The sequence below is a fragment of the Blastomyces dermatitidis genome, assembly GCF_000003525.1.
Source record: "Blastomyces dermatitidis ER-3 genomic scaffold supercont1.8, whole genome shotgun sequence".
NCBI lineage: Eukaryota > Fungi > Ascomycota > Eurotiomycetes > Onygenales > Ajellomycetaceae > Blastomyces > Blastomyces dermatitidis.
This window is the reverse complement of record NW_025544781.1, coordinates 1,458,263-1,469,538: the sequence shown is the minus strand read 5'-3', so window position 1 is coordinate 1,469,538 and position 11,276 is coordinate 1,458,263. Positions and strand designations below refer to the sequence as shown.

Genomic DNA, 11,276 nt, shown 5'->3' with positions numbered 1-11,276 from the left:
CCCCCAGGAGGGGAGACACCCCCCCCCCCCCCCCGTCTGGCTATTAAATTGACGTGCCCTAACTAGTTTTGACTATATACTATACCCGCCGGCCCCAGAATCAAGAGGAATTTCCGCGAATATGAAGTTCACCTGGGTACTTGCTGCTCTCTTTGTCGGGGTTGTGACGGCGAGTCCGATCATGGGGGAAGAAGATATGAGGAGCCCGGCTAGACGGGATACTGCTGTGAGTCTCTTCTTTTTTGTTTCTTTAGCAATGCTGAATCAAGCTGTCTCAAATGATCCCCACCCAGGGAACGAACATCCGGGGAGAGTACGGCGCCCAAGAGAGAGATGACGTCGGGACTAAATGTGTGTGAAAAATAGATGGCGCTCGATAACCGCTGCCAGAGCAAAGAGACCAAATGCGGAAGTGCGAAGGATTGTGAGGGTGGTTGTTTTTGTGATCCTGTTGTAAGTAATAGTTAATAGTTACTTTTGTTTTTGATGGTCTCCGCTTGAGAGTGTTATTTCTTTCGTTTTCTTCCTTCGCTTCGGGGGAGTGGAGGGGAAATGTGGTGAAAGGGCAGGATCAGAAAACGAGGACTAATGAATGGCTCCTGAAAATAGAGAAACATCTGCGTAAACAAGTAAAAGGGGAGGGCTAGAGCGAAGGAAAAAAAAAAAAAAAAAAAAAAAAAAAAAAAAAAAAAAAAAAAAAAAAGAGGTTCAGTCAACGACGATAGTATCCCGATTCCTAAGCGCTTAACGGTTTAGCGGTGTTTATTTTTGCCTTTCCCTCTTCCGTTTTTTATCTTTCTGTTGAATGGTTCTATGATTCAGAAGCAAATTCGGAATATGTGAAGTGATGGGATACGGCAATCAATTTGAGGCTTTGTGCGGCTTCCTCTTTTTGCCCTGTGGTATAAGATAGATACGCAAAAAGGGTTTTTTCTCTCTCTCTCTCTCTTCTTAGGATGCAATGATAATGGCAATTGAATAAAACAAAAAGAAGAAAAAGAATGATATGTGAAAGATCTGAAAAGAATAGAACAACAATACATATGATATGCCTCCGCTCCTCGTAAAAAAATCATGCTGATTTTTGTTTTTCAAGAGAGCAAGCAGGAAGCGAATAGGAAATTGGGCTGAAACGGCAGTAATTATGGACTCCTCTCCATATGCTCGCGTATAGCGAACCATATGGTGAGAAGGAAGGTAAGAGGGGGTTGGCGAGTCCTAAGGGGCGAACTGGAGAAGGGGGTGGAAGACGATGAGAAAATGGGTGGCTTTAACCTTAATCGCATTGCGTCGAGATTCGTGGATTGTGCATGTTCGCCCCAATTCATTCGAGGAGGCCGTGGTAATTTCAATAGAGGGAGGAACGGGAGAGTTGAAGAACAAGGTACGGATAGGATGTCCGCGGAACCGGGCGCTCGATCTATAATTGTCAATTACTCCTGAAAATCTTCATCTGTCGTATTTTCAGGTCCTCTTAAAATTCTTAGTCGATTGAAACTAGGGTGAGCCTGGTATCCAGCTAACAGCTGGGGTGTAGAAAAATAATAGCGTTGGGAAGGAATGATCAACCGCGATGCGGTATGCGAGAGAGGGCGGTAAACATGAAATAGAATATGTAATGTTAATTGCGTATAACAGTGGAAGGAAACCGTCCGGTGCGCTACAGCACAGAACCATGAATGAGAAGCAAAATAAAGTCAAAATCCTCCATCCTGCCGGTACCACTTGCCCTGTGGTTAATAGTTATGGGTATCATTCCAGTATAATCATACAGAAACGCCGTTTGAGGGGGAAAAGAGAAGCAAGGGAAAAAAAAAAAAGGGGGAAAAGAGTTTGAATAACAGAAAGGAAGGAATCGATAAGTCACGAGAGCCTACACAGGTAGGCGAAAGCCGCCCACATAATCCCGAGAAGGACTCGAGGGCATCTAACGAAGTCAGAGCTGGGGGCAAGATGTCTGATACGCCTGGTACGTGTCGTTGATTGATTGCCAAACTGCAAAACATGAAACTGGTCCACAACAAGCTTAATCGGTAGCATAGATTCACTGCTGAAAAGGAGCCTTTCCCCTACGGGATAAGTCGCTATCCATTTCTACAATTGAGGAGTACCCTCCCAGTTTCACAGCAGCGTCGAGGGCCACGAATTTCGGAACTTTCTTCAAATCAGGTCGAAGCTTCCTAAGTCGATTGGCACGATCTAATGCTGTGGACTGCTTTTTAGATAGCTTGGAATTTTGTGCTGAGTTATTGTGCTCGGTCCCTCTTGCAGCCACAGTCCCCGGTTCTTCTGGCGGAGGTGGGGGAGGTGTCGCGGGCGCCTCTGGTGGAGGGCTATTCGGGGGAGGAGGCTGGAAGAAGTGTGCAAATCGAGGATCAGTTTCACATAGACTAGTCAGATGTGTGCGCTGACGGTCGTATGATTCATAGTTCGCCCCGATAATCGAGCCTAGAAGGCTATTCATGCGTTTCTGCGGGAAGAAAGCCGCTTGCACCATATCTTGCTTAAGAATTTGATAAGCGTCCGCAAAGGCCCTGAAAATTAGTGGAATTTCCTTTGTTCCTCCAGAGATGTCATTATCAGGGTTGTTAGGGTCCATAATTGCAAGTCGCTGTTGCTTGTTTGCTTGATAGACGCCAAGGAGTTTCTGCGAGAGAGCGGTTAGTTTACATAGACTTGACAGGGGACATTGGTTGATACCTTATCGAAATAGCCGGGCGGGTCGAACTGTATGCCGACTCTCCTGGAATCAAACTTATTACCATAGAAATCGAAGAAGTCCATGAGAACACCGCCCAGATTAGGTTCTGCACCACTGTACGGGAGGTGCTGGAGGAGGCTAGTGACTAAACAAATGATCGAGAATCCACCCAAACCACCAGTTGGTACCTCATTGAGGCCGCGGAGCAGCAGAAACTGCTTTATCACGGAGACAATGATAGGCATGGCGGGAAATTGAGATTTCCAAACCTGAAATGTTTCGTTCGCTGCTATCCCAGTGGAGTTGTCGAATGACAAATCAACTTTCAAGCCGGTAAGCCTGTCTACGAATTTGATAATAGGGACTTTAGCATGAGCAATGGTTTCAACGGATCCCGGCACAGCGATGTCGAGATCTTTGAGATATGCGGCAAACGAGTAGATTTCACGTGGCCGTTGACAAAGAACCTTGCGGTCCTGTCGAATGAACTGCCTTGAGAGCAAGACAAGATCCATATCTGCTGTCGGAAGATAGAGTCCAGAGGCGAATGAACCAAAAGCCCTGAGCTGGGAGCCATAATGTCTTCTTTCAAAGTGACGCTGGAGCCGCGCGATCAAGTCATTCCTAATCGAATTTTCGAAAGGTTTGGGTTTGACCCAGTGGTAAAAACTGAGAATTTCGTTGTGCAGCCTGACGAAGAAATGGGCATTAGCTGTGGTGATGCCGACCAGGGAATTAGTGTTTAACTTACCTGGATCCTAAATGGACGATAGAAGGGCCTAAGGAATCTATCCAAGGAGTCGTATTCTGGTCTTCGAACGGCTTCCACTTGAGAAGTATTGATCCATCAGAATTAAAGAACTTTCCCACGGCGCCAGGGCGCCTGGACTGCCCGATTATTTCGTCGTCATGGGTTCGCTTTCTGCTGCCAAGGGCAGGGTCACCATCTTGGTTCATCGAGCTTTTTGGCCCCCGGGGCGCATTTTCAGGTGTCTCATCCATTTCCATATCATCCATGCCAAAGGATATAAAATCATCGTTCAAAACGACAGCATTGTGCTCATCAGGTTTAGGTTGTGGGGTCGACTGTATTCTTGCCTTGCGGATCAGCTTCACAAAGTCTTTCCTCTTCACTGGATTCTCATCAGACGGCAGCAAAACGGTGTACGGGTCCGGATTCGACCATCTGGGGGCGTTTGCAACGGGACCTGCGCTAGACTCGGTAACCTGCTTCTTTCGTGGAGGTTGGGACCCTTCATCTGCAGAAGAAACCTCCATCTCTGCCTCGTCGCTATCAGTTAAATCTTCTAAAGACATAAATTTTCTTGCTTTCTGCTCTGCGGTTTGCGGGCAACACAAGAGTTCAGGTGTCGTTTCTCTTTGCGACATTGACAATAATGGTCGCGCCGAAGTTTTGGGGAACCGAGATCGAAACGTGAATTCAGGTTGCTGGCGGGGTCTTCCCCCCTGCCTGTTCCCGCGAAACTCGAACTGCGGGGGCATGGTGGCAGATTATTTGTGTCTGGCGATATCCCAATTGCCTTTGGAATGTGTAACTACACAGCGTGTCGATGGTAGGGTAGGGCGTTGTCGCAGGATTTTTGCATGTCACAGAGTCTTTTCGATGTGAAGTTGAGAGGATTTTGTGTGAAAGGGGACGGCAGTTTCGCAAAGAGGAAGGCGGTGAAGATAGTCGAATGTATATCTGCCTTCATCAAAAATTCCATCTTTGCAACCAACCACCATCCCTTGACCAGAGCAAGCTTGAACCTTGACTTGTACTGGGGGAAAATGGTTATTGACAATTTGGAATTTCATTCTTTTCTTTTGTATTTATTATTTCCACAGCAGATAGCAGCCTTTTTGATTCTCTCCTCCACTTCCACACCCATCCGGCCATGCAAAGGCAAGGTTAACTGGCTAAGCCAGCGCGCTTCAACAGCAGTTGAAATTGTCAGAGACTCCCCGTTGCAGTGGGGGGCTGCAGCCTGGTGCAATTACTTCTAAAAACAGTTTCCATGCTGTGCAAGACTGATGGCTCAGCCCAGCGCTTCAATCAAAACATTCTCAAATTTCGACGCCCTGAACACAGAGAGCCATCCACATTCGGGATGAAGGATGTTCCGTGCAGCGTTATTGGCGGCGCTTTAGCTTCCCATTGAAGTAACCATGCAAAGTTCAGGATTTCGTCCCAATGGACGTAACTATAATGACATTTTGTCCACTACGGTCCTAACCGCCACTGTCATTCTGCTTGAGGTTTCGGCGAGAAGCTGGTTTCGATGACAATTGACGTATATCTGGCTACTTAAAGAGGCAGCCAGCTACTTGGCTAGCTTAACGGAATGATCAAATTTGGTTTCACCGTGAAGACCCCAATCTGAGGCTGATCTGAGAATCTCGCTACCAGGCTCCAGCATTTCCCAGTAGCAGCTTGGCAAAAGCCAGAGTGGATGGCAAGGAGATGAAGTGGAAGAACAGGGCAATAATGACCCTTCAGACGGAGCAGATGTGGTAGAAAGATTGTGCAAGTACCAACCAACCAAATTTGGCTTCGAGGGGCTCTCTCGTCACCGGAGGGCTTTTGGCAAGGAAAGTCACAGCAACCCAAGCTTCTGATCACCTACTAGGGTTCGTTTGCTTCATCCCAAACAGACAAGCTAGATTTAATAATTATTATTGATAAGGCTGTATTGTGCGCCACTATTTCCAAACCCTTGACTCCCTGCACTTCTTCCTGCCATTGGTTTGGTCCCACTTGGACAGGTTGTCAAAATTCTTGGCGCGCGGGGCCGTGGTGCGACTGTTAAATCGCACGGGCCGCAAGTTTTGGGCTTACCTGAGAAATCGATATGAGTTCTTCACCGATGTCGGAAAGTTATATATAATAAGGAAGTTGTATTTGAGATCTGCTTCCCGATATCTGCCAAATGTCAGTCGGCTTGGTAGAAAGTTCTGGGGATAGTAGTTTCCGCGCAAAAAAGCCAGTGGAATCTAAGCGCGGGGTTCCTTGCCGTATGGTGGATGGGATGCTTGCTACAGATATGCTGCCGTAAATAATGTTAATGCTGTTGCCTGGGGATGTCAGAGAATCAACAAAGCGCGAAGCCTGCATTAACTTCTCGAAGACATTACCCATCACAACGATGTTCGTGATCAGGAGTCTTTTAGGAATTGAAATTAATGTGGTGCCTAAATAATACGAACCTGTTGGAAGGTTGGCGCCAATTATTGAACGGCACATGCATTAGCAACGGGTGGAACATGCCAATAAGTCCCCTTTGCCTCTGATGATGTCGCCGTGAAGCGAAAAAGTACCTCATACTTTGTCAAGGAGAATGGCAGACGAGACCACCAAATCTTCTATCCCTATTTGCCGGGAGAGAAAATGCCGGCGCCGAGATGATGCTTTCAAGACTCCGGCTTGCCGAAAAAGGGACGTTTGGGTAATCGGAGCGAGCGATACCGAGAGAAGTGTCCTCCTTACACACATACTTTCTTCAAGGCATTCGAGATGTTACATTCTGTGCCAATTCCCAGCGTTTTGAAGCATGACGTCGTTTTCCTATGGATATCTTCGTCAGCCTTGGCGAAGTGGGATTTAGATAGAGTTAAGCATACGGAGTACACGATACGAATTTCCACCCCCCCTCCCAACACTCGGCAAACTTGGCGTGTCTCCATAGACTCCCGAATGCTATTCCTAATATCCATTCAGCGTTGAACCAGTGTCTACAACGTGTCGTGCTTTTCAGGCAGAATAATTTCGAGAAAGCCCTACCCTACCTTGACAGTGCGTAAAGCGAAAGACACCCAAAGGGTGTCGAATTTTGTGATATATAAATGGGATGGTATCAGCAAGAAACAAGAGAGAATCAATCCATTGAATCCACCGATCCAGCTCTACTACAGTGAAAAAACGACAATCATATTAATTATTTCCATATATTTCTATACTTCCCAAAATCAAATGGCGTCCCCAAAACTTGTCACTGTTTTTGGTGCTACAGGTAAACTTTTGAAATTTACCATCTTACCATTCCTCATGACTGGGCCGACTCTGATCTTCGTTTTCCATAGGTAACCAAGGCGGTTCTGTTGTCAGATCACTTCTTCGCAACAACGCGGCATTCCGTGTCCGAGGACTCACCCGGAACCCTGACTCCCCTAAGGCTAAAGAATTGGCTCAGGCTGGCGTTGAGGTTGTGGGAGTAGATGGATTTAAGAAAGACGATTTGGCCAATGCATTTAAAGACAGCTGGGCAGTATTTGCTAATACTAATTCCGACGATTCGGTAAGAGCTGCGAGGACTGTAGCCCATTGGACCATTCAAATTGAGAGTATGGCGATGCGAGATGCTAACAGTTAATCATAAGGCTTTTGATGATCCCAATGGACCCACTGAGCTGGACCTTGGTCGCGTCATTGTAGATGCTGCAAACGAAGCTGGCGTGGAGCATTTCGTGTATAGCTCAGCAGGCCATATCTACGAAATTACTAAAGGGGCCGTCAAACTAGATATGATGGACAGTTAGTATCAATTTTCCGTATTCTATTTCGCCTACCTACTAACTCTTTATCCAGACAAAAATAAAATCGAACAGCTCGCCCGAAATAGTCCTAATTTCAAAACTGTAACAGCTGTGTGTGCCGGTTGGTACTTCGAAAACTTCACGTCTCCATTCATTGCAGAAGTGTTCGGCGGATTCCCCCTCGCGACGGACTCTGAAGGTTATGTCACACTCTCGCAGCCTCTAGTTGGTGGCCCGGGATTGGTTCCATACATTGCAATCGAGGAAGACTTCGGAGATCTTGTCCATGGTGTTTTGCTGCACCCAGAAACATGGGGCGGAAAAACCATCCAAGGATTTGGCCATCTAGCAACATTTCAGGAGATCATTGAAGATTTTACCAAAGGTGCGGCCCCATTCGCGATATGCCAACAAATTATACAGGCTAACCAGAAGCCCTTATTTTCGGAGTTGCATAGTTACCGGCAAAACATCACGATATGTTCCCCTCGAAATAGAAAAGTTCCCTACGATGGGCGGCATTAGAGCACTCGAAAGCATTAGGGACATGTATTCATTCACACAATGGGCGGATGGTCGATATTTCGCGAATCAGGAGTTCGATGCAGAGCAGGCGAAGGCGCTTAAGAAATCTGTTCAAGACGTGGTCGCTCCAGGAGAGCCAAAGTCATTAATGACTGCCGAGCAATTTTTTGCCAAGATGTTCAGCGGAGGCAAAACTTAGTAGATGGATATCAGACAGCGTCGGACTAGCGAATATTTTGTTTTGTTGCGAGGAAAGCTATTCCAGAATAAAAATTTAATTCCACGTTCTTATCAAAATACTCAGAATGGTCTCTCCAGTTTCAAAGTCGGCTACCATACCGCTCCGGAACTTCGTGCGAAGTCTCTCCGAGGCAAATCAAGCATAGCTGAAGACGTAATAGCTTCAAGTTGAAAAAGGCTGTTAACAAGCTATAATACCGGCAGCAAATGGCCATAAACAAATTGTGGATTGATATCAGCTCCAAAGATATCGTATCCAATACACAAAATAGGAACTATCGAGGCAATATAATGCTCTGAGAACTACAAGGTTGATTATCGATACAATCTTTTGGAGGCTCTTCAAGCCTTTTCATCGCCATTTAACACTAACGCCAACTGTCAAGACAGACCCCCAGCTCGAGATGATATCTTCCTGCTCTCATAAGCGGGAAGCTAAATACATAAACTTGGGCGAATTGAATTTACTCATCCACTATTTAAGGGCACTTACGGACTAGTGGGATGAGAGGCAATCACCTAGCTGCAGGAGATACATTAACCACTGGCCTTTAAGCATCTTTCTGACGTTTGGCTGGCCTGGCTTCTCGTTGGTGAAGCAGCACCGCAGGCGCATTTCAAGCTGCGCTTGTTACCAATCCTTGAAGCGCTCTCGTTTTCGAGGATCAAGGATGTTTAGCAGCAATCTACGGAGTACTACTAAATATCTCGTATTCGTGCTTACCTAGATGACGTGGGTCTGAAGGGGGTATGTTGCATCTCCCATCGCCTGAATAGATATCGCATTCAAACACTCTCGTCAACTTATCCATATTCAAGCGATTACATGCACAGCTAACGTGCTCGTCCCCCAGTATTCAACAGCATTGGCAGCACATCATTCTTCCACTTGCAGTGTGCGGAATCAAGGGACCATGGCGACACGAATTGTATGTCTATGCAATCGCGCATCTCAAACCGTGATCCTGGACTGGTCACCAGATTCAGTGATGCGTAGCCCATCCGTGCTGCCCTTCTGCCACTGCGATACCTGTCGTCGGACAGCAGGACTACTCTGCACATCCTATGTCCCTCTGAAACAAGGCAAGCAATCAGGATCCGATCTTAATGGTCTTGTCGAATACCACTTCGAGCCTCTGGTTCTGCGGAACATGCGGCGCCCATGTCTTTCTCCAGATCAAGGGAACCGAAGAGTATGAGGCAAAATTCATGGCAGCGCGGGGAACCATAGAAGACAGCGGACCTCAGACGGAGTCCATATCACATCTGTGTTTAGCCAGTACAGTTGACGGAGGCATCTTCGGTCTGCCCAAGCCAGCTGGAGGGGTTCTTCAGAGCGGAACGGAACGCAACACATGTTTCACAGGAGCTACCCGCACTGCTCCAGCATATTTACACTCCCACTAGCTGGACGAGTGACCAGAAATCAAACGAATCTCAGCAGGAATCCCCAAACCCCCGCACCCTCTTCGACCAAAACCTTAGCTGCAAGCTGCAAGCTGCCAGTGCGAGGGCGTCAAGTTTTTCATGACCGCCCCCAATCACACATCCCGTTCCCCCACGTCCCCATGGTCTGATGTCTTGGTTCCCTACCACTCCTCCACACCCCCCTCTGCGGCGGCTGCCAATCCCAATGACGTGAAATGGTGGCTGTGCGATAATGGCACAAAATATCTCACAGGCCTTTGCGCCTGCAACTCCTGCCGGCTAGCATCTGGCTTCCCGATCCAAAGTTGGGCGTTTATTTCACGGTTAAACATCTTCAAAACATCAGACGGCTCGAACCTAGCCTACGATGACTTGGGAACTCTGAAGTATAAAAGCTCTCCCGGAGTCTATAGAGAATTCTGTGGCGTTTGTGGCGCTACTGTTTTCTGGCACTCTGATGAGAGACCGGAGGTGGTGGACGTGAGTGTCGGGCTGTTGAGAGCGGAGACTAGGGTAAGGATTGATGATTGGCTACATTGGGAGCTTGGGCGGATTAGCTTCGAGGAACACGCACTGGATAAGGGCATGGTAAGATTCTTAAAGGAGGGCTTCAGTGGGGTTGGTGGGACCCCGGTAGGGTAGATGTTGCCCTCTGGATATGGATGGTGCGAAGTGTTGAATACGGCGGTAGCCTCGGGGATACTTTCGGATATGTGATGCATGAAACAGGTGAAGATTTTCCTTAAATACTTTGGATGGCACGGTATGATGTGTCATTGCCATGTTTGATAGATAGGTAATCCTATCCATCCTAGGGGAAATAATTCTAGTATACCGTGATTTTAGAAGTTTAAATCGGGCTGACTGTATAATAAACTATTTCTATTGTATCAGCCAGTCCCCAACAGCAACGAATCGCCCTTGAATGCCTAATGAACTTTGTATTTACTCGTCAGCCCTGGGCTAAATACCCAACATCCACATGAAGGTCTAAACTAAAAAATAAAACCATAATGTGTCAGAAAGAAACCAAGAAAGAAACCAAGTAACCGGTTTCGTGCTCCAACATTCAAATCTTACTTGTCGATATAATCACAAATATAATCACAAAGAAAAAAACAAACCAAGCGTAGAAAGCCGGCCGACTAAAACACGGGAGAGAAATGATCCAATCCCGTAGAACTCACCCGACGTATCTACGAGTCGGATCAGTTTCCACCTACTCCGGGCCCAAAAACGCCGGAATGTGAGTTATCATCAGCTCAAGTGGATTCCAGCGATTGGCGCACACAGGAGCATAACCCGCGCCCCTCCGATGCAAGCCCGAGCGTGTGGGAATGCGGGATGGGATGATTGACATGATTTGTTTGTTGATTTATTATGTTTTGGCATTTTGGTGGGTTGGGCAAGGCAAGCAAGTTAATATGGATCTGGGGGGATTTATCGACCAACCAACCACCAATTGCTAAAATATTCTAGCGGGATTGTACCCCGCCTTGCAACATGTGGTCGTAAGGTTTCTCGCCCGTCCTTCCTTCGTGCGCGCATATAAATAGACCACTAGATCCCAGATTTTCTCGGGGAATCTGTTTTATCTTCCTTATTCCTTCGTCAGCCCCAAGGTTTTATCAGAATCCAACATCATACCTACAGATATACCAAGTTATCAACCGATTTTTTTTCCATCAATTACCCCGCATTTCATCATGGGTATGTGAACTTCCCTGTTTCATGTGGCTCCGTTTTGTTGTCTCCAAGTGCAGGAGAGATTTTGCATCATCTTTCATATATTCAGCACCATATTAACAATGTCTACGTTGATAAATAGGTGACTGTGGCTGTGCTTGTG

The 11,276-nt window shown here is 46.8% G+C and overlaps 3 protein-coding genes across 3 annotated transcripts; 2 read left to right on the top strand and 1 right to left on the bottom strand.

The window, feature by feature from the left end:
- Positions 1-1,189: 1,189 nt before the first annotated feature.
- BDCG_07241 (DNA polymerase sigma subunit) lies at positions 1,190-4,840 on the bottom strand. Its single transcript, XM_045423037.1, has 3 exons — positions 3,453-4,840; positions 2,701-3,391; positions 1,190-2,647 (listed from the first exon to the last, which is right to left on the bottom strand). Exons 1-3 carry the CDS (start codon positions 4,202-4,204, stop codon positions 2,045-2,047), a joined length of 2,046 nt encoding a protein of 681 aa, XP_045278521.1. The 5' UTR covers positions 4,205-4,840; the 3' UTR covers positions 1,190-2,044.
- BDCG_07240 (uncharacterized protein) lies at positions 4,445-8,214 on the top strand. Its single transcript, XM_045423036.1, has 5 exons — positions 4,445-6,711; positions 6,782-6,996; positions 7,079-7,232; positions 7,287-7,619; positions 7,693-8,214. Exons 1-5 carry the CDS (start codon positions 6,672-6,674, stop codon positions 7,956-7,958), a joined length of 1,008 nt encoding a protein of 335 aa, XP_045278520.1. The 5' UTR covers positions 4,445-6,671; the 3' UTR covers positions 7,959-8,214.
- Positions 8,215-8,706: 492 nt separating this feature from the next.
- Positions 8,707-10,446, top strand: BDCG_07239 (uncharacterized protein). The gene is made up of 2 exons (XM_045423035.1): positions 8,707-9,192; positions 9,485-10,446. Exons 1-2 carry the CDS (start codon positions 8,914-8,916, stop codon positions 10,067-10,069), a joined length of 864 nt encoding a protein of 287 aa, XP_045278519.1. The 5' UTR covers positions 8,707-8,913; the 3' UTR covers positions 10,070-10,446.
- Positions 10,447-11,276: the final 830 nt, after the last annotated feature.